The sequence below is a fragment of the Choloepus didactylus genome, chromosome 12, assembly GCF_015220235.1.
Source record: "Choloepus didactylus isolate mChoDid1 chromosome 12, mChoDid1.pri, whole genome shotgun sequence".
In the NCBI taxonomy this organism is placed as follows: domain Eukaryota; kingdom Metazoa; phylum Chordata; class Mammalia; order Pilosa; family Megalonychidae; genus Choloepus; species Choloepus didactylus.
In genome coordinates, this window is record NC_051318.1 from 38,733,968 (window position 1) to 38,757,799 (window position 23,832).

At 35.2% G+C, this 23,832-nt stretch overlaps 1 protein-coding gene across 1 annotated transcript in view; it reads right to left on the reverse strand.

Annotated features, from left to right (window-relative positions):
* Positions 1 to 12,046: 12,046 nt before the first annotated feature.
* IPO5 (importin 5) overlaps positions 12,047 to 23,832 on the reverse strand; it is a 52,347-nt gene continuing 40,561 nt past the window's right edge. The window contains exons 18-26 of the mRNA XM_037800250.1: positions 21,013 to 21,109; positions 19,986 to 20,158; positions 18,555 to 18,666; positions 18,409 to 18,464; positions 17,084 to 17,206; positions 16,048 to 16,267; positions 14,815 to 15,043; positions 13,363 to 13,504; positions 12,047 to 12,795 (exon numbers count right to left, since the gene is read on the reverse strand). Coding sequence (XP_037656178.1) covers positions 12,709 to 12,795; positions 13,363 to 13,504; positions 14,815 to 15,043; positions 16,048 to 16,267; positions 17,084 to 17,206; positions 18,409 to 18,464; positions 18,555 to 18,666; positions 19,986 to 20,158; positions 21,013 to 21,109 — 1,239 coding nt within the window. The 3' untranslated portion in view covers positions 12,047 to 12,708. The remainder of the gene's footprint in view (positions 12,796 to 13,362; positions 13,505 to 14,814; positions 15,044 to 16,047; positions 16,268 to 17,083; positions 17,207 to 18,408; positions 18,465 to 18,554; positions 18,667 to 19,985; positions 20,159 to 21,012; positions 21,110 to 23,832) is intronic.

Below are 23,832 nucleotides of genomic sequence, written 5' to 3' on the forward strand. Positions count from 1 at the left end.
ACTCAGCAGGCACCATGGGGGTTAGAAGGCAGTGGCATGACATATTTAAAATTCTGAAAGAGAAAAATTACCAATCAAGAATTCTTTATCCAGCAAAGATCTCCTTCAAATTTGAGGAAGAGCTTAAATGTTTCACCCACAAACAAATGCTAAGAGAATTTGCTAACAAGAGACCTGCTCTGCTTGAGATACTAAAGGGAGCCCTACTGACAGAGAAACAAAGAAAGGAGAGAAAGGTATGGAGAAAGGCTCAGAACTAAAGAGGTTCTGTATGGATACATTAAAGGACATTAAGAGAGAGAGGGAAAAAATATATCTGACAAACATAAACCAAAGGATAGGATGGTTGATTCAAGAAATGCCTTCACAGTAATAACATTGAATGTAAATGGATTAAACTCCCCAATTAAAAGATACAGATTGGCAGAATTGATTAAAAAATATGAACCATCAGTATGTTGCATACCAGAGACTCATCTTAGACACAGGAACATAAAGAAATTGAAAGTGAAAGGATAGAAAAAATATTTCATGCAAGCTACAGCCAAAAGAAAGCAGGAGTAGCAATATTAATCTCAGATAAAATTGACTTTAAATGCAAGGATGTTATGAGAGACAAAAAGGCCACTAAATACTAATAAAAGGGACAATTCAACAAGAAGAAATAACAATCATAAATCTCCATGCACCGAAGCAAGGTGCTCCAAAATACATGAGACAAACATTGGTAAAACTAAAGGAAGCAATTGATGCTTCCACAATAACTGTGGGAGACTTCAATACATCACTCTCTCCTATAGATGGATCAACCAGACAGAAGACCAATAAGGAAATTGAAAACCTAAACAATCTGATAAAAGAATTTGAACTAACAGACATATATAGAACATTACATCTCAAATCACCAGTATATACATTTTTTCTCTAGTGCTCATGGAACTTTCTCCAGAATAGATTATATTCTGGGCCATAACACAAGCCTCAATAAATTAAAAAAAAAATTGAAACTATTCAAAGCACATTCTCTGATCACAATGGAATACAATTAGAAGTCAATAACCATCAGAGCCTTAGAAAACTCAAAAATACCTTGAGGTTAAACAACATTCTCCTAAACAATGAGTGGGTTAAAGAAGAAATAGCAAGAGAAATTGCTAAATATAGAGAGAGGAATGAAAATGAGAACACAATATATCAAAACCTATGGGATGCAGCAAAAGCAGTACTGAGGGGGAAATTGATAGCTCTAAATGCATACATTAAAAAGGAAGAAAGAGCCAAATTTGAAGAATTAATGTAGCAACTGAAGAAGCTAGAAAACTAATCCTAAACCAAGTAGAAGAAAAGAAACAAGGATTAGAGCAGAAATAAATGACATAGAGAACAAAAAAACGATAAAGAGAATAAGTAACACCAAAAGTTGGTTCTTTGAGAAGATCAACCAGATTGACAAGTCCCTAGCTAGACTGACAAAATCAAAAAGAAGGAAGACCCAAATAAATAAAATAATGAATGAGAGAGATGATATTACTGTGAATTCTGAAGAAATTCAAAAAAATAAGAGGATACTATGAACAACTGTATGCTGACAAACTAGATAATGTAGAGGAAATGGACAATTTCCTGGAAGCACATGAACAACCCAGACTAACCAGAGAAGAAATAGAGAACCTCAACCAACTAACCACAAGCAAAGAGATCCAATCAGTCATCAAAAAGCTTCATACAAATGAATGTCCAGGACCAGATGGCTTCATAGGGGAATTCTACCAAACTTTCCAATAAGAACTGACACCAGTCTTACTTAAACTCTTTCAAAATATTGAAGAAAATGGAATACTACCTAACACATTTTATTAAGCTAACATGACTCTAGTACCAAAACCAGGTAAAGATGCTACAAGAAAGGAAAACTATAGGCCAATCTCCCTAATGAATATAGATGCAAAAATTCTCAACAAAATACTTGCAGATTGAATCCAAAGACACATTAAAAAAATCATACACCATGACCAAGTGGGGTTCATTCCAGGCATGCAAGGATGGTTCAACATAAGAAAATCAATGTATTACAACACATTAACAAATCAAAAGGGAAAAATCAAATGATCATCTCAATAGATGCTGAAAAAGCATTCAACAAAATCCAACATCCCTTCTTAATAAAAACACTTCAAAAGGTAGGAATTGAAGGAATCTTCCTCAATATGATAAAGAGCATATATGAAAAACCTACAGCCAGCATCGTACTCAATGGCAAGAGATTGAAAGCCTTACCTCTATGATCAGGAATGAGACAAGGATGCCCTCTGTCACCACTGTTTTTCAACACTGTGCTATAAGTGCTAGCCAGGGCAATCCAGCCGGCCAAAGAAATAACAGGCATCCAAATTGGAAACAAAGAAGCAAAACTGTCATTATTTGCAGATGGTAAGATCTTATATCCGGAAAACCCTGAGAAATCTATGATCCAGCTACTAGAGCTAATAAACAAATTTAGCAAGGTAGCAGGATACAAGATTAATGCACATAAGTCAGTAATATTCCTATACACTAGAAATGACTGAACTGAAGATACACTCAAGGAAAAGATACCGTTTTCAATAGCTACTAAAAAAATCAAGTACCTAGGAATAAACTTAACCAAAGATGTAAAAGACCTATACAAAGAAAATGCATAACTCTACTAAAAGAAATAGAAAGGGACCTAAAAAGATGGAAAAATATTCCACTTTCATGGATAGGAAGGCTAAATGTCATTAAGACATCAATTCTACCCAAACTCATCTACAGATTCAATGTAATCCCTACCAAATTCCAACAACCTACTTTGCAGACTTGGAAAAGCTAGTTGTCAAATTTATCTGCAGGGGGAAGATGCCTCGAATTGCTAAAAACATTCTAAAAAAGAAAATGAAGTGGGAGGACTTATACTCCCTGACTTTGAAGCTTATTATAAAGCCACAGTAGTCAAAACAGCATGGTATTGGCACAAAGATAGATATATTGATCAATGGAATTGAATTGAGAAGTCAGAGATAAACCCCCATATCTATGGTCAACTGATCTTTGATAATTCCCCCGAAGCCTTATCAAAGAACTGGGACATAACAGTCTTTTCAACAAATGGGGCTGGGAGAGTTGGATATCCATATCCGAAAGAATGAAAGACGACCCTTACCTCACACCGTACACAAAAATTAACTCAAAATGGATTAAAAACCTCAACATAAGAGACAGTACCATAAAACTCCTAGAAGATAACAAAGGGAAACATCTTCAGGACCTTGTATTAAGAGGTCACTTCCTAGACCTTACACCCAAAGCATAAGCAACAAAAGAAAAAATAGGTAAATGAGATCTCCTCAAACTTAAAAGCTCCTGTGCCTCAAAGGAATTTGTCAAAGAGGTGAAGAGGCAGCTAACTCAATGGGAAAAAATATTTGGAAACCATGTATCTGACAAAAGACTGATATCTTGCATATATGAAGAAATCCTACAATACAATTACAATAGTACAGACAGCCCAATTATAAAATGGGCAAAAGATATGAAAAGACAGTTCTCTGAAGAGGAAATACACATGGCAAAAAAACACATGAAAAAATGTTCAGCTTCACTAGCTATTAGGGAGATGCAAATTAAGACCACAATGAGATAGAATTTCATACCAGTTAGAATGGCTACCATTAAAGAAACAGGTAACTACAAATGCTAGAGAGGATGTGGAGAAACTGGAACTCTTATTCATTGTTGGTGGGACTGTATAATTGTACAGCCACTCTAGAAGACAGTTTGGCAGTTCCTTAGAAAACTAGATATAGAGTTACCCTTTGATACAGCAATTGCACTTCTCAGTGTATACCTGGAAGATCTGAAAGCAGTGACACGAACAGATATTTGCACACCAATGTTCATAGCAGCAATATTCACAATTGCCAGGAGATGGAAACAACACAAATGTTCTTCAACAGATGAGTGGATAAATAAAATGTGGTATATTCACATGATGGAATACAAGGCAGCAGTAAGAAGGAATGATGTCGTGAAACATATGACAACATGGATGAACCTTGAAGACATAATGCTGAGCAAAATAAGCCAGGCACAAGAAGAGAAATACTATATGTTACCACTAATGTGAACACTGAAAAATGTAAAATAAATGGTTTACAATGTAGAATGTAGGGGACCTAGCAATAGATAGCAATTAGTGAAGGGGGAATGATAATCTAATAAGAACAGATAAGTTATTGTAGGTAAATTTAATGTTCTGGGAATGCTCAGGAATGACTAGGGTTTGTTAATTTCTGGTGGGTATGGGAGGAACAAATTCACAGAAATGTAGTTATTTTAGACTGTTTTTCTTATTCCTTTTCTGGGTTATAGTCTGTATATTTTCTTGGGGTAGAATAGAATATTTTGGAAGTAATGTAGTTATTCTAGGATATTTGTTTTTTCTTATTCCTTTGTTTTGGTTTTTGTTTGAAGAATTTTTATTGTTTTTTTTTTTTAAAGTTTTTGACAAAGTTAATGTAAAAAAAAAAATGAAAAAAAAAATATGCAGAGACCCCCTGAGGAGCTGGGGAAAAATGCAGAGGTGTTGGGCTACCTCACCTAGATGGTTGCTGATGTTCTCACAAACATTGAGGAGTGGCAGGTTGATGTGCCATACCCTCTGTCACGGGACTTGCCTTTAAGAAGCCTGTTACTGCAAAGGAGAAGCTAGGCCTGCTTATAATTGTGCCTGAGTCTCCCCCTGAATCCCTGTTTGTTGCTCAAATGTGGCTCTCTCTCTGTCTCTAACTAAGCTACCTCAGCAGGTGATCTCACTGCCATCCCCCGCTACGTGGGACCTAACTCCCAGGAATGTAAATCTCCCTGGCAACACAGGATATAACTCCGAGGATGAATCTGGACCTGGCATCATGGGATTGAGAAAATCTTCTTGACCAAAAGGGGGATGCGAAATAAAACAAAATCAAGTTTCAATGGCTGACAGAATTCAAATGGAGTCGAGAGGTTGGTCTTGTAGACATTCTTACACACTATATAGATAACACTTTTTAGGTTTTAGTGTATTGGAATAGCTAGAAGTAAATACCTGAAACCATCAAACTCCAGCCCAGTGGCCTTGATTCTTGAAGATGATTGCATGACAATGTAGCTTACAAGGGGTGACAGTGTGATTGTGAAAACCTTGTGGATCACATTCCCTTTATCCAGTATATGGATGGTTGAGTAGAAAAATGGGGGCAAAATACTAAAGGAAAAATAGGGTGGGAGCAGGGTGACAATTTGGGTGTTCTTTTTTCACTATTTTTTTTAAATCTTATTATCACTTTTTCTGGTACAAGGAAAATGTTAAAAAAATAGGTTGGGGTGATGAATGAATAACTATATGATGGTAATGTGATCAATTGTATATTTTGGATGATTATATGGTGTGTGAATAAATCTTAAAAAAAAAAAAAAGATAAAAAAGAATCCATGCTGCATTCTTATCAAATTCAGATACAGTGCTAAGTATCACATGGTGGTGAATACATAGTTGTGGTTCCTGTACCTATGGAGCTCAAAGAGCACTAGGGGAGATAGCAATTAAACAAAGAAGCCCAGAAATAAGTCATGGGAGATTATAATAAATCTGGGCACCATCATCTCTCACTTTGAGTACTGCCATAGCCTCACTGATCTCTGAGCACAGAATTTTATTCCTTTCCAATGTATTGCAGCTAGAGTGATATTTTTGAAAAGCAAATTCAAATTTTAAACACTTCATCTACTTCCCATTGCTGTCAGGTTAGTCCAATCTCTTTAAGGTGGCTTTCTAAGCCTTTGTAATCTGGTGCATGTTGGTCCTTTTGGTTCCTGTCTCATCATTCTGCCTTTGTCCTCTGCATGCCAGCCCTAGTATTTTCACTTTCCAGAGAGAACTGAGATCTCTTCTTCCTGGGGCTTTGAGCTCTTCCTTGATTAATTCCTCCTCATTCTCATTCATCATCTCTTCTAGAATACTTCCTTGTCCCTTGAATTCTAGGATAGGGAATCCATCTTAACGTTTTTCCATAGGTTTTGGGACTTCTTGTATATCACAGTCTGATAATTGTTTGCATACAGGTAAACTCCACTGGATAGATGAATTGTGTCTATTTTACTCACTGTATAATACCCTACACCTACCATACTATAGGCACAAAATTGCAAGTTGGGGGATGTGTTCTAAAATGTATACTAATTGTTGTTATGAAATAAGAATTTAATTTGAAAGCCCTTTTAGTTTTGGAATGGAAAGTTTATAGTATTATTTCTAATCAAGTCAAGCAGAACTGGGTTGTCTTATTTGTGGATAATAAAATTGTGTTTGACAAGAATATACAGTACTTTTATATTGTGCCAGAAAGTCATTAAAAGCTATTAACCTGCTGAAAATGCCAACCTTATTAAATTTTAAGTGACAGTGCTGGAAAAAAACAGGAGATGTGGAAGCAGATCGGAAAAAGTACCGTCTTTTTACATTAATATTTACTGAGCATCTACCAGGTGGTCAATATTGTACTAGGTGCATGTGCCAGTTTGAAATTGTTAGGGACCCCAGAAGAGTCATGATCTTTTAACTCAATCTCTTGGGTGGAACCTTTTGTTTACATGGAGATGTGACTAACCCAACTGTGGGTGAGACCTTTGATTAAATTATTTCCATTGAGGGGTGGACCCCACCCATTCAGGGTGGGTCTTGATTAGTTCATTGGAGTACTTAAGAGAGCTCAAGAGCCAACACAGATGCTGATGCTTGGAGATGCAGACAGAAGGACGTTTGGAGATGCTGAGATGAAACCCAGAGTTTGCCCTGGAGAAGCTAAGAGAGTACCCCCAGATGCTTTGAGAAAAACACCCTGGGAGAAGGAGCAAGGACACACAGGAACTGAGAAAGGAGCGAAAACAGAAGGCCAAAAGACAGTTTGGAGAAAGCCACTTTGGAACACAACCTGGGAGCAAAGTTCCAGCAGATACCAGCCACATGCCTTACCAGCTGACAGGTATTCCAGAAGCCATCAGCCTTTCTTCAGTGAAGGCATCCTCTTGTTGATGCCTTAGTTTTATGGCCTGAGAACACTTTCATGACCTGAGAACTGTAAATTTGTAATAAATCCCCTTTATAAAAGCAAAAAAAAAAAAAAAAAAAAAAAAAAAAAAAAAAAAAATCATGTGACCTTTTGCGTAAAGCTTCCCTTGCTTAGCATAATGTTTTGGGGGTTCATCCACATTGTTGCATTTCTTTTTATAGATGAATAGTATTACACTGTGTATTTATACCATGATTTGCTTATCCATTTATCCACTCATGGGTATTTGGACTGTTTCTACCTTTTGGCTATTGTGAGGGGTGCTGTAATGCATGTGTGTACATGTACTTGAGTTCCTGTTTTTAATTCTCTTGAGTATATATCTAGGAGGGGAATTACCAGATCATGTGGTAACTTTAACTTTTTGAGGAACTGCCAACCAGTTTTCCACAGCAGCTGAACCACTTTGCATCCTCACCAACACTTAATTTTTAAATAGTTATTGTAGTGGCTGTGAAGTAACCTGGTCATCATGGTTTTGATTTGCATTTCCCTAATGACTCACAATGTTGGGCATCTTCTCATGTTGTTGGAGAAATGTCAATTCAAGCCCTTCATCCATTCTTAAAAATTGGGTTGTTTGCCTTTTGGTTATTGAGCTGTAGTTCTTTACATATTCTGAATAGTAGACTTTTACCAGACATATAATTTATAAGTATCTTCTCCCATTCTATAGCTTGTCTTTTCAATTCCTTAAAGTCTTTTTGATGCAGTTTTTAATTTTGATGAAATTCATCAAATTTTTTTCTTTTTCACTGTTTGTGCTTTTGGTTTTACAGGTCATAAGAATCCACTGCCAAATACAAGGTCATGAATAGTTTCCCATTTTCTAAGGTTTTTCTCTTGTATTTAGATTGTTGGCCTATTTTAAGTTTTTTTATACGGTGTGGTATGTAGAAATCATTTTTCTATTCTTTTGAAGAGACTATTCCCTGTTGAATGGTCTTCGCACTATTATCAGAAGTCAGTTGGCCATAGATGTATGGATCAATTTCTGTACTCGCAACCCTATTTCATTGGTCTATATGTCTGTCTGTCCTTATGCCAGTACCACACTGTTTTGATTACTGTCACTTTGTAGCAAGTTTGGAAGTCATTAATTGTTGAGTCCTCCTACTTGGTTCTTTTTCATGATTGACTTGACTATTGGGGTCTCTTGTAATTTCCTATGAATTTGAAGATTGGCATTTCATTTCTGCAAAAAAGGCTGCTGGAATTCTGATAAGGACTTTGTCGAATCTGCAAGTCTTCTAAGAACATGGGATGTCTTTCCATTTATTTAGGCTTTTTTCTTCAGAATTTTTAGTTTTCAGTCCACAAGTCTTTCAACTGCTGTTAAATTTATTCCTACTTTATTTTGTATGCTATTATAAATGGAACTGCTCAATTTCCTTGTTCATTGCTAGTGTATAGAAACACAACTGGTTTTTGTGTGAACTTGTATCCTGCAACTTTGCTGAATTCATTAGTTTTAGGTGCTTTTCCATGGATTATTTAGGACTTTCCATATATAGCATCATGCTATCTGTGAACATAGTTTTACTTCTAATTTGGATGCCTTTTCTTCTTCATGCCTAATGGTTCTGGGTAGAACTTCCAGTACAATTTTCAATAGCAGTGGTGAAAGCGGGCATCAGTGTTTTGTTCCTGATCTTAGGGAGAAAGCTTTCAGTTTTTCACCATTACGTTAGCTGTGGGTTGATGCTATCCAAACTTAATTCCATCTCTTCAAACATGTGCACTCATAATAGCAAACCTAGCTTCAGATGTGGTAATTGGCTTGCATTTCGGGGCCATGTCATATGAAGATCAGGCATCTTCAAACACCAGAATCACTCAATGCCCAAACAAGTAAAACTGAGTCCATATAAGACAAATGTGTCTATGGTGAGACTCCAATGACTTTGCAAAGCTTCCCAATACCAAAATTTCCAACAACTTTCTAGGCCGCAAGCTGAAGCTGATCAATAAATTTGCAGAAAGATATTTAAGTAGAATAAATTATATTTTCAAAATATTAATGGAGTTAAAGAAATATATGCACTGGCTTTGACCATGGGTCAGCAAACAATAGCCCGCCTGTTTTTATTTAGTATTATCTATGGCTGCTTTTCAGTTATAAAGGCAGATTTAAGCGGTTGTTAATAGAAACCCTATGGCCTGCAAAATCCCAAATACTATCTGGTCCTTTTCAGAAAGAATGCCAATCTGTCTTAAACACACATTACCATCATTTTTCAACATATGCATCCTTTGAGAGCATCTTAGTGGGCCTTAAGATCACAAGAATAAGTTGTTAGGCTGCAATTTATAACCTATACTTTTTCTTCTATCTGATAAAGGAAGTAGGGGGAAATAATCTCTAATCCCTAGAAAATGGCACAACTCTTGGGTTTCCCATTACTATTTGAATACCAGTTGAAGACAGAAATGTATAGACTAATCAAAAATATACAATGAAAGACCCAGAATCATGAAGGAATGCATTTCAGAATTATACTCTGCTGTCTTAACTGGAATTTTAAGACTATTTTTGTTTTGCCTAAAAATACTGGGTTCATTTTTTACAAATGACTAACTTAGCTACAGTTTATCTTCAAAGTGTCTGTTTTTGTTATCCCAATAGCTGATACTGTAAATATCAGTAACATAAAAACCATAAGCCCAAATACTGTCTAGCAAATGATTGTCAGCTAGGTTAAAAAAAGAAAAAGGGTTAGTCCAATTCAGGATGGTTGTCGAGTTTAACACATATACCATCAGGAATTCAAGTGCTAGAAATAAATATCTAAGTCTGCTCCCATGTCTGATGTTTGTATCATGCTTGTAATTCATTTTCTTCTTGTAAGAGTGATATATTTTTAAGGCCGAGAGACAATCTGTTTAGGGAAACAAAACATGGCAGGTTTTGGCTTTTACTTCTTTGTGTCAAAGAGAAGCAAAGTAACTTCCAGGAAACAAGATGAGAGCCAGAAAACTGTTTGACATAAAAATGCTTCATCCTGCTAAAGTAAAACACTGAGATGGCTTATCTTGTGAAATTACCTATTCATAACTCTTAACTAAGGAATTGGGATTCCTGATTAGAACCATAACATATGCTTAAATATGCACCCGCTCACTCCTCACTCTTATTATAAGACCAGATGCATTAAGAATGTTTATTTATTTGCTTATGTATTTCCTGATGGTTCTGTTAGTGAAGCTGCAACTCGAGTTAAAGTTGCCTCTCATTACAGCTTTAGGACAATCTTACTTTTGCATTTTTCTACAGCATTAAAAAATGCAATTATGCTAAAAGTGTCTAAAACATATGCATGCAACTTAATTCTCTATATTACAAATCTCCAGGAAATCTAAGAGTCATATTTTTTCTCCAGAAATAGCTCAGATTCATAAAGAAATATCATTACTCGCTGACATGCAAGACCACTAAATTTGGCACTAAAGGGGGAAAAGCATGAATTTTCATCTTGTATAGACAGAATGAGGTATTAAAAGTATCTCCAGATAATTCCAAAGAATTATTAGTTCTTGGAACATATTAAAATCATTATTAGCCTTGAATTTCAGGATTATGTCCCTGAATAATTTCATTCAACTCCAACTGCTCCTGTTTCTTTTTCTATCCTGGATGTGGTTATTGATTTGCAGCCATTGGGTTATTTCTCTTCCAGGATCTTAGACCAGATCTTTCTTATAGTTACATCTTCTGATTTTACTAGTTTTTAAACTGGAAGATAGGAGGGTCTTATGAATCTGTAAGCACTTCACACAGTGCTTTGCCAATACAGGATTCTCAAAAAAAAAAAGGTGTGGTCACCTTTTGACTATACTTCCATGTGAAATTTAGGCAGGTGTGCAGTATTTTTAACATTTTCTTTTCTTTAAGCATAGCAATAATTAAATTTAAAATAAAACCTAAAATATCCCCATTTGACTGGCATCAGTATTTAAATTTATTTTCAAACTATTCTATGTAAGAAAGCAGAAGCAAACTATTCTATGTAAGTAAGATTGTCTTAACATGTTTTTACTCCAATTCCCATTTTTCTCCAACTGGAATACAGGATTATAAAGTACCATCAATTATTACCACACATACACTGCAAAAGAATCACATAGGTACCAATGAAAGCAATGACTGTGCAGCTGAAATCATTCAATACGTTGTTTTGCCAGAGATTGAATGAAACCTCCAGGTTAATGGTGGTGTGTTCAAAACTGAAAATATAATTCAATGGTATTTGCTAACAAATGAACCATCTTAACATATGTCCATTGTTTTCAAGTCCATTCCATTTAATAAAGTAATGCAAATCATTTAAAGAAAAAAATCTTTAATTCTGATCTAAGCATAAAATTCATTTTTATATCAGGGTTAAACTTAGTACAAACTATAAAAATGTTAACACTGAAGTTTCAACAGAAATCTACTAAGATCCCTTAGAAACATTATTTATTTAAAGAAACAACAGCAAACCATTTACGGCTATGAGGTTAATACATTAAAAAAAAAATTCCACATTTTACTGAATTTTTCAGTAAATAATTTTAGTCATAATACTAATAAAATTAAAAGATTGAAAGCTGTATGTGGCTCTACAGCAATTACAATTGCAATGAGAATACGAAGCCAAATCTTTTTTAATCTAATCAGAACAACCTAGTTTAAAAAACTATTTCTTGAAATTTGCAAAACTTAAAGGATACCAATCATGAATGGAGTAGGTGTACCATAACTTAGCTTAAATTAAAGTGGAAGAAAGACAGTAAAAACTAAAATGCTTTAAAATTTGAACCGCACAAGGAAAATATCAGGGGAAAAAAAGACCATTCAGAGCCACAGCTATTACGTTAAAAAAAATATTAGACTATTCTTATATTAAAAACACAAATGAATAAAAGCCAGACAGTACTGAATTTTTACACAAGCTTCTTTTGTATTTCAATGTTGTTTATTGAGGAGTGAATGAGACTACTGTCAGACATGCCAACAACACTTCACATTCAAGGGCTGGAAGCTGAAAGCTTTCCAAATTGAGTCACAAGCCTTTTGCGTAAAAGAACCATAAGTGACACCAAATGAGATCTTCATGCCTGCTTTTGTCTTCGGTTTTTCAACTTTTGGATCTACTGGTTTGCTGGGTAGAAGGCTTCTTTCTACCTTACAAAGACTCACACTCCAATTAATAGAATTAACACTAGGTGTATAGCAATTTAATGCATATTTATGCTGAGCAACTGATCTTAAAATTGTTTTTTTCTTAAATTTCCTTATGTCTAATGAGAAAATTAATCTTATTTCCCTTTCACCTTCACATGGGTGGGTTATACCAATAGAAAAATACTCTTCAGTGCTACTGTAGGGTTTACAGGGAAGTTCTTCAGTGGTATGATAGAAATCCATTTAAAAACCATTCTGAAACACAGTGCTTCTTTTCCTGCTGCTGTGGCTTTGCAGAAGAATGGCCTGCACAAACTATCGTTCTCTTTTGCTCAAAAACAAAACAAAGAAACCTAAACAAAAGGGTAAACGTTTATTTGGAGTTAGTTTTCTGGTGGGTGATATTAAGGCCCTTCAAGCAGAGTTCAGGAGCTCCTGTATGGCTGCCTGCTGCTCGGGACTGAGCTGTGCTATGCATTCAGTCCACAATCCTCCAGAAGTCTAAGGAAAAAAACATTTTCAAAGATTTAGATATGGTGGCATAGTAATTTGGAAATATTTTAATTACAGGCAGACTGCAATAATGTCAAAATATATTCTAGGTAGATTAGTTTGATGAATATCATTGTAAAAGCAAGAAATCTGTTCATTTCTTTAAAGTTAACTTCATTTACAGTAATTTTTATATTGATATTATATTAAGTTTTACTAGGCAGGGACACACTAAAGTAACCTATAAACCAGAAATTTTGGTAGCTGACAAGTTATTTATCAGTGAATCTCACCTTTTTTCTCTTCAGATATGCAGAAAAACTACTGCACTCTGAGTGTGTTAAGCACCAACTGGAAGGCTCAAGATGCCTCAAAATTAAGATGAAGGGTTTAGTTCTAATAAATTATGAGAACATACGGACAGATTATATTAAGTGCCATGCATTTAAGGCTTGGAGATGAGGAGACTAATAAAAGAATGACATTTTCTCCGCTCATTAGCTTTGTGTTTTCTTTTAATATAAACATAAGAATAAATTTTAGTTCCCTCTTCTTCAATTTAATCCAACAGCTTACCTGTACTTGGCGAACAACATTAGCCAGACGTTTGGCACAAGGATCTTCATGTTTAATCGCCTCATGCATTTCTCCTTCTGCAATTATATTGAATATTTTGGGCAGATTGGTATTGTTTGGGCCAAGAACAACTGGGTGATTACTGACAAAAGAAAAAAAGGAAACCTTATTAAACGAAATTTTTAGGGAGAAACTGCTCAAACACACTTTACTAGATCTTTTCCTCAACAACTTATAGGACAAGGTCTTCATGCATTCACTAAAATCAACTGCCTTGTAAATTCAGTAGGAGGAAAACAAGCTAATTTTACACAATAGCTGCTCAGTTTCTCCATATGTAAATTAGAGAAAATACTTAGCTTATGTCTCAGGGTTGCAGTAAGGGCCAAATGATAGAACACCTTATGTGCTTTATAAGGAACACTGTGATTTATTAAAAAAAAAGATGATATTAAAAAGAAGTTTCTTAACACAAATTTCATTAAGCTATTTCAAAATGGTTTCTAAAATAAATCTTATGTTCAAAAGAATATATGGATATTTTTTGAGAGTAATCTGGGAAAGAAATAATAAACTCAAGGCAAGTTTAATGGAAAAAAAACCTAATAGTGAATTTAACTAGAATTCCAGTCTTTGTCAGTGAGAGAATTTCAAAGATTTTATCTTCAATGGAGAGGATCAAATACTGCAGAGACAGATAAGGAGCGTGTAGCTTCTAGAGGAGAAGGATGCTGTTAAATTACTTGAAAATTTTCTCAGTGGAAAGATTTAAATATAATATTTAGGTGAACCTGAACTTAAACAGGTATGAAAAGAACATGCTTCCTGGCCTACTTCTACAAACTCCAGGAGACGAGGTGTTGCAATCCTTGGCTTATTCATGGACTCAAAACAATAATTAATAGTTAAGAGCCCAGGATCTGACTAATATTCAGAGGAATCTGGACTTGGAAAAAAAGATACCAAAGAACATGATTTTAATTTGATAACCTCTATAACCTATAGTTTGTACAGCTCTTAGATACACTGATGGGCATAAAGTAGCATTAATAATGCCAGATCCCAGGAGAAGATTTCACTCCAAAGAAAAATACCAAAATTTGAGGTGGTCAAATAATGATACTAAATAATGAATTTTAATCTCTTACTAAAATAAATAGGGTGGGGTAACAATACTAGACACGACCTTCTTAAAACATTACTTTCTATGGTGCCTGCATTCATCTGTTGAACTTAACTCCATAAAGAATTGTGTGAAATTAGATCTCGTTATAAGGCAATTTTAACTGTGATATGGCTTCTTAACATGATTTATAAAAGCAACATTATTACAAACCTATGCAACTGAGGACTGTGCACAGAGAAGGTGCACTTAAAAGATGAGGAAATTGGAGGGGGGGCAGAAACAACAAAGTACTGCTTTATGTGGGGTATATCTGTGCTCTTTCTTACCTTTCAATTAGGTCACACAGATAATTGAAAGTCTGAACAGCTTCCTCTTTATCTTCATGCAGTGGGAGCCACGATAACCAGTGTGGTAGGACTTCTTCAACATTTACACAGTCAGGTTTGAATTTCATTATCTTCCCTACTGCTGAAATGCAGTTCTCTGTAGCATTGACATTTTCTTTGGTCTTAGAATCTGCAGACTGAATAACTCTTACCAGCAGGGGAAGTGCTTCTAAAATAAGCATTTGAAAAAGGGTCAGTTAAAATCTCATTGTCATGCAAATGAACATAAATATAAATTCTTTTTTATCTTTGGTACAGACTACAGTGAAGAGAGGTTAATGTAAATGGACTGTTTTTTCTTTTTCTGCTACATCATGGAATAATGAATGGGAGATTGTCCCAGCCTGGCCAGAGCATCATGGGGTCAGAAATATAGCACTATTTAGATACTGCATGATACACATTAGTAGATTCCAGATTTACACTGTGATCACCTGAGGGTACTTAAATTTTAAAAGCTGCTAAAAGCCTGTATTCCCATGCTAAACTTGTAAGGACCCCATTTTAAAAGTCCTATGTAGGGGCTTTGGTATACCCCCTAAATTAAAAATGAAATGGGCTGACACTGATGGTTAGATACATACTAGAGATGGAGACATAAGGACATTTAGCTAAGAGATGAAGCTCAGAGTTTGCCCCTGGATATGTGAAGACAGGATCCCTAGGCACTTTCCTGGGAGAAAGAACCAAGAACGCACAGGAGCTGAGAGAGGACCTGAACGCAACCCAGGATCAGCAGATGCCAGCCACATGCTTTCCCAGCTAACAGGTTTTCCAGATGCCAACGGCCATTCTTCACTATGAAGGTACCCTATAGCTGATGCCTTCATTTGGACACTTTTATGGCCTTAGGACTGTAAATTTGTAACTTAATAAATTCCCTTTATAAAAGCCAAAAAAAAAAAAAAAAAAAAAAAGGAAAGAGAAAAAAGAATTGTACCCTGGAAGGTTGGGGTTGAGGGCAGGGAATGAAACCCCACTGATCTCATTTCCATTTTGAAGAGAAAAAAGATAAATTCATAAGTGCTATAGATGAGGTGTTTAAAAAAAGGGAAGAGAACAAAGCAGAAATAGGCATGTTATGTTTGGGAGTACAGTAAAGAGAATGAGGTAGGAATAAAAGAGATGTCTAGGATGAAATGCATGTAATCTAGTAAAAAAAAAAAAAAGTACCTGTACAAAAAGGACGATAGTTATCTCCACCATACTGTGCCATGACTCCTAGGCCATATGCAGCAGCTTGTCTGACTTCTGGGCTATTGTCACATACATATTGGAGCATTGGCCTTAAGAAATATTCTGCATATTTAAATGAGGCTGGACTACAGTGTTCTATTACATCATCAAAGATGCACAATCCCCACTGTCTGTCTGGCCATGGTCTATGTGGACACTGCAAAAGAGACATCTTTTACGCTTCTAATATTGGAGTACATAAAGAATATAAAGAAATTAATATTCAATATAGACCACCAGCTTTACTGAAATCCCTGATACGGGCAATGAAAAAAAAAAACCCCATGAAAATAACCACTTCTTATGAATACTCTTTAAGCTACTATACAGATTTAATGAAGTACAGGTTTAAGAGACCTGTGTGATTTGTTACAGAAGTCCACAATATGTAACTCCATATACCAGGAAGAAGTGACCAAATGTAGCAGCAATGAATATAAGTTTACTTTAACAAAAGCTGCAAAGATGTTAACTTTGTATTATCGTTTTAACAGGCTATCACAGAAGTCTATCACAGAAGTCATGTATGCCTAACTCTTCTTTCAATGTACTGTACTGACAAATGCAATAATACAAAGTTGAAAGAAAAAAAAAAGACAAACATCTGATGATAGCTTTTAATTTAATTTCTAAAAAACAATTCTGTTTCCATTTATTAATATAGCAGGGCATAGATGATCTTAAATAATGAAAAATCACTTGTATGTCTCTGGAATGGGTTCTAAATTAATTGGCTTATAGAAAACCTAATCAGCCATCTTTAAGCTTATCAAGTGAGAAAATATCAAGAACTACACAGCAAACTTAATAAGGTTAACAATGTACTATGGAAATTCTCTGTAATTTCTAAGACCTATTCTAACCTAAAAGTGTAAGATTTTACATGCTGCAATAAAATAAAATTCCAGGTCAAGTACCTAAATTTCAGGCCAAGTACCTAAACTAACTGTTAAAAAAAAGAGGTAACACTTACAATTAGGTTGACAATTAAAGGAAGCAGCTGTTCAAACCATGGTAACACTTTTTCCTTGTAGCTACTGAATATTGAGTGTAAAATGTCTGACACTTTGGTCAGAATATATACATCATTATCATCCTAAAAAAACAAAACACACACACACACCAATATGTATTATGTATTAAAAAGTATTTCCACCAGTAATAACAGTAGTATTTATAAAAATCTGTATTTATAAAACTTAACGGTATGGGAATGATTAGGTGAGCCTATGGCTCGTTAATGGGATTTTAAGTATCAGTGATGAGCTGAAGGTGAACAAGGTAGTAAATGGTTAAAAAAAAATCCAATTATTACTTAATTAGAAAAGCAAATTTATTATTACTTTATTATGAGTATGTGAAGAGTACAGGGTCTGAGGTAAACTTAATGATTGGGTGTCATGTCTTCTGCATGCATATGAAAAGATAAAGGTTTGTAGCAAGTATTACACTTATTGCAATGACTTTCCTTGGAACATAATAAAAAATATGGTTAAAAACATGATACCAAATTTCAAAGTTTTGAAATGGAAGTGTTTTATTTTATTATTATTTTTTGTTTTCTGCAAAAATGTTTCTAATTCTGGGAAGACATGAAGTCAGTTACTTGTATCATCTTGTTCCTAATAGCAATTTGAACATACCAGCATGTGAGCAACCTGAAAAGAACTGAAGAGGGTGACCTGCACATTTTAGCAATGGTCCACCACGATGGCCTGATACCATATATTCTGGTTCCTATATTCACAGAATATGTCTGATGGCATCAAGCGGTTTGAGGGGGAAATTATTATCAAGGTGGAAAAAAATTATATCAACCACTGAATACATCTATACCATTTATAAGGAAATCTGCATTATTTTGTGGTACAGAAGAAAGGTGAAGTTAGAGAAAGGCCTGGGCTTATGCCCAGAGTGTCAATAGTGTGACTTGAGACAATCATTTAACATCTGAGTTTGAGTTCACTCATCTTTAAAATAGTGTAAAGTACTAACAAATACAAATGGTTGCTGTGAGGAGAATGCAAGATAAAATTCTAGGTGAACTCCAAAGTGATTGTATAAGCGCGAGCTATTGCAAAACAATGCATGTATTGTACCTAAAAGATAAATCAGTCAATTTCAAATTACTCATTTTCTTTATCAATAAATGTAATACACATTAGATTTTTCTATGAAAGATGACCACTAAATAACTATATCAGAATAGCAATTCAGCTGAATTTGAAACTTAAGCATTTAAAAAGCTTTCAGACAAAAATGGGTCACGTAAATTAAGTTCTAAAAGGAATAATTTACCTCATCTTGTAGTGACTCTTCAACCTGTTCATCATAGTCTTCATCTTGTCTTTTAACTAAAACACACCCAAATAAATACTTTTTTAAATGGCTGCCAAAATGGTCATTAAGGATTACATCCAGAAATAAAAGCACAGGAAACTTACCTTGTCGCAATTCTTGATTTTTAAAATGTTCTTCAAGTTTTGCTTTCAATATACCTCCCAGTTCTTCAAAGTGTTCATTATTAAGGCATCCATCTCCCATTACTTCAATGCACTAATGAGGTAGACAGCAAAGAAAGCAACTAATAAGATTTAGGGTTTTCAGTTGAAAGTTAAAGTTCATTAAAAATCAAATGGAAATAAGGAAAATTGTGGTTGTGTGTGTGGGGGGCAGGGGAGGGGAATTATGGGAACCCTGAACTTTCTGTGTAATTTTTCTGTAAGCCTACAACTACTATCCCTTCCCCTAACCAAGGAAAAAAAAAAAAATTCACATGGAAACAAGAATATATAATTCTGTGCCATGGAAGATTAATGGTTAAATGAGTAGATATACTTAGTTTATAGTAAAGAGAAGAGTTAAAAATACATTTTTATTTTAAAAATGTACTAAACAAACACTAAGTACCAGGCATTATGCTAGGTGCTAAGGATTTGAAAACAAAAGACGTAAAGCACCTTCTAAGAATCTCAATTACTGCAGTAAAAGAAGAACATACAAAGTACAGAGGAAGCACTGAAGAAAGGTTAAGGATGCCCTGGAAGGGCATTACACGCAGAAGGAATGATATGGGCAAAGGCATGGAAGGATGCATTCTTTAGAAAAATACAAGAAATTCTGAATTGCAGAAGTGTAAATGGGAACAAAAAAGATGCTGAAGAGCCTTTAACCCGAACTGCGGAGAGGGCTATGGAGCTGTGACTAAGTACAGTAAGAGAAGTGACTCAAAGAGCAAGTTATCGCTTGAGAAAATGAAAATGAACCAGGAGGAAAAGAGACTTGGGGAGTAGACTGAGGCTATTTTGTAAATGGAATAAGAGATAAGATGATGGGGAAAAAAAAAAAAAGAAAGACTTTAGGAGGAAAAAATAGGACAAGAACTAGTAAATAGATGACAGGCGAGTTAGAAATGATATCCAGGCTTCTGTACTTGGATTACTGGGTATGTGATGGTGGTAATTAATAAAGACTAGATATAAGAGTAGTTATTCTTAAAATAAACAAAAGGGGAGTGGGGGGAGGGACAACAGTAGTGATAGCCAAAGGGTACAGGGTTCCTCTTTCTGAGGTGATGAAAATGTTCTAAAATTGTGGCAAAAGTTGAACATAAAACCACTGATTTGTACCCTTTAGATAGGTGAATTGTATGGCATGAATTTTATCTTAATAACTGTCAAAAATTAAAACAGAACCCAAAGAAAAATAAAGAAAACACCAAAATATCAAAATTAACAGACTGAACATTTTCAGTAAAATATATATATTTATACACTATACCATATACAAAAATAATCAAACTTTCTCCCTAATTTATTTAGCGAAGCTAATAAAGACACAACCATATAAACATTCTTTAAGAGAAAAATATCTACCTTTGCAAAAGAATGCATTATTTCTGACAGGACATCTGAATCTGGTTCTGTGCCAATGGCCTTGATTAGAGCATCGCACATAAAATGCCACATCTGTGTGAGATACTCAGGACCACGAACTCTTGCACATTCCAGGAGAAGAGGCATGGATTCTGCTGCTGCCACTCGAACACGTTTTATTGTTAAGAAAATTTAATCACTAAAAAGTCTCAAAAGATTGTTCTATCCTTTTGCTTACTTAAGTGCTCACTTGCATGAAGAGTAGTGCTAGGCAACTTGTTTCAGACAAGAGCTTATGTTAAATATATGAATAAAATGGAAAAGTCTCCCTGCCCATAAGACATACCTCCCTGTCTTTTTTGTCACCCACGATATAGCAGAAATAATTCCAGTGGCAGAAAGAGGGAAGGGCTACTCCTACTGCTCAAACATAAATATGACTATTCAAGGACCTGTGACCACTATTACAATGTCTCACGATGTACCGATACCAAATTTTTAGGCAAATGCAAATACTTGTCTAATAAACACAATTGAAGCTATGACTTTTTTGAGAAAACTACCAAGGACGTCTTCCGGTAATTGCTTTTCAGGTTTTCAGTAAAGATTAAGTTGCCCTCTCCCTCTAATACTCTTTATAAAATAAGGTCCTGATGACTTCCTCTTAGAAAAGTCCTCTGACATCAGAGGAAGTCTCTGTTTGGCAAAGGCAATCTCCTGTAAAGGACACCATTACGGGATACTATATGGAAAACGCAAAATGGCTTTGGAGTCAGAGAGATCTGGGTTTGAGTCCCGGATCTACCACTGCTTTGGGCTGTTCTCATTTTTCCCATTTATAAAATTGTGGTGTGTGTGTAAAGGCAAAAAAATATAAAACTAAGGCACATGCAGAGCACCAAGTTTATATTCCAAAAATATAATTGATGCAAACACTGCTACAGTAATGGTGATGTATACTAATACTTGAAAAAGCTACAATTCTACTAAATTTAGACAAGTTTTACGTTCAAAATTTGTAGGATATCATCATGGAAATAAAATTTCAGTAAAGGGACCATCAGTTTTACAACTTGTTCAGTGTATTCCACAAAGCCTTCCTTTAACTCCTTAGCATAGCAAACCTGAAACAGAAGTATTGGGGGAAAACATATCAAGATTTATGTTAGGTTTTAGATATTAATATTTATTAACAAACAGCAACATTTTAAGAACCACAAAATGCTATCTCTTAACTAGAGCTACATTTAAGGCTGCATGCAGTACTAATAAATTAATCTTCTAAAAAGAATTCTAAAATGGGAAAGGGCCATGAATGCTATTCAAAGGCTGGAATGCTTTACAGTCCAATTTTATTTCTTGGTTGTGGGAGAATTTAGTTAAGTTTCAGCACTATGAAAATAAATACTTCAAACAAAATATAAGAAATGTATTTACCAAGTAATAAAGGAAACATAATATCAAAAAGACAAAAAACCTGAGAAGTTATAATTGTAGCACATCACTTACTTTGTAGTCTGCAGCAAACAGGCTTATGTTATTTTATATTTTTTAAAAAGCACTTCAGTATAATGAAAAAGCAGTGCTATTTTTTAAAAAATTGCTTCTTCATTCTTTTCCATTATATCAAAAAATTTTATCTTTTTTTTTTTTTTTTTTTTTTTTTTACTTTAATTGTTCCTTTTCACTCCAATTTTCACTCTTATTATTTTTGTGTGTGGCAATGAAAATATTCAAAAATTAATTTTGGTGATGAATGCACAACTATACAATGGTACTATGAACAACTCAATGCACACTTTGTATGACTGCATGGTATGTGAACATAGCCCAATAAAAATGAATTTTAAAAAAACAAAATCCAAAAAAAATAAAATAAAATATACATTCTGCTAATCTCCCCTTTTGTTTAAAATAATTACTGATAAGGAAGGATTTACTTCTGCCATTTAGCTATTTGTTTTCTGTATGTCTTATATGTTTGTTTCTTAATTACTCCATAGCTACTTTTTAATATTTAGTTGTTATTTGCAGTGGGCCATTTTAATTCCCTTCTTTCCTTCTGTGTGTATATTTGTTAATTTTTTAATGGTTACCTTACTGGCAGTTTTTTTTTATCACTTTAATATGTCATCCCACTGCCTTCTGGGCTCCATGGTTTCTAATGAGAAATCGGCTATTGGTTTTATTGAGGATCTCTTATGCATGATTAGTCACCTCTTGCTTGGTGCTTTCAGGAGTCTCTCTTTTGTCTTTCAACAATTTAAGTATAATGTATCTCAGTTTAGATCTCTTTCAGTTTGTGCAGTTTTGAGTTCATTGAGCTGCTTGGATGTGTAGATTTATGGAGTTTTCAGCCATTGTTTCTTCAAATATTCTTCTCCAATCTCCCATCCCCCCTGCCTCTTCTCCTTTTGGGACTCCCACAATGTGTATGTTGGCATGCTTGATGGTGTCCCATCAGTCCCTTAGGCTCTCTTCACTTTTCATTCTTTTTTCCTTCTATTCCTCTAGCCTGGATAATTTCAATTGTCCTATCAAGTTTGCTGATTCTTTCTTCTGTCCACTTGCAACTGCTGTTCAATTCTTCTAATGAACTTTTTGCTTCAGATATTGTATTTTTCAAGTCAAGAATTTCTATTTGTTTCCTTTTAACAATTTATATCCCTTTATTGATTTTCTCATTTTGTTCAAGCATCATTTCCCTAGTTTCCTTTAGTCCTTTGTCCATGATTTCCTTTAGCTCTTTGAACACATTTAAAACAGTTGATTTATAGTCTTTTCCTAGTAAGTCCAATGTCTGGGCTTCCTCAGGGACAATTTTGATTTTTTCCTTTAATTGGGCCATACTTTCCTAATCCTTTGTACGTTTTGTGAATTTCTGTTGTAATCTCATTGAAATATAACAGGGTGACTCGGAAAATGAGATTCTTCACTTTCCACAGGGTTTGCTGTTTGCTTGATTGTGGAAGGCTTAGCTTGTGTTCGGCCAGGGTTTTGACAAGATTTCCTTGAATATCAGGAGCTGGATGCTGACGGTGAGGGTGGATGGCTCCTGGCACAGCATCGTGGCAGCAGAGGGAACCAAGGAATGCAGATCCAGGGTAGGCGGCAGCAGGCACGTCACTCACACAGGCCTGGGAAGCAGGGGTTCCAGGGCAGGGCCCCAGTCCTGTCAGCTCCATGTCTGCTTCCGTGGGCTGAGCTCTGAGGCTGGGCATGGCCAGGGCCTTGTTATGCGGGATTTTGGGTCCACCTCAGGACACTTTTGTGGTAGGCAGAATGCCTCTCTCCCCACGCCCACATCCACATCTTAGTCCCTGGAACCTGGGGATACGTTACCCGCCTACCCGCCTCCGAGCCAGGGCGACGCGGCCCTGGGCCGATCATTTTTTTTTAATCATCATTTTATTGAGATATATTCACATACCACGCAGTCATACAAAACAAATTGTACTTTCGATTGTTTACAATACCATTACATAGTTGTACATTCATCACCTAAATCAATCCCTGACACCTTCATTAGCACACACACAAAAATAACAAGAATAATAATTAGAGTGAAAAAGAGTAATTGAAGTAAAAAAGAACACTGGGTACCTTTGTCTGTTTGTTTGCTTCCCCTACTTTTCTACACATCCATCCATAAACTAGACAAAGTGGAGTTTGGTCCTTATGGCATTCCCAATCCCACTGTCACCCCTCATAAGCTACATTTTTATACAACTGTCTTCGAGATTCATGGGTTCTGGGTTGTAGTTTAATAGTTTCAGGTATCCACCACCAGCTACCCCAATTCTTTAGAACCTAAAAAAGGTTGTCTAAAGTGTGCGTAAGAGTGCCC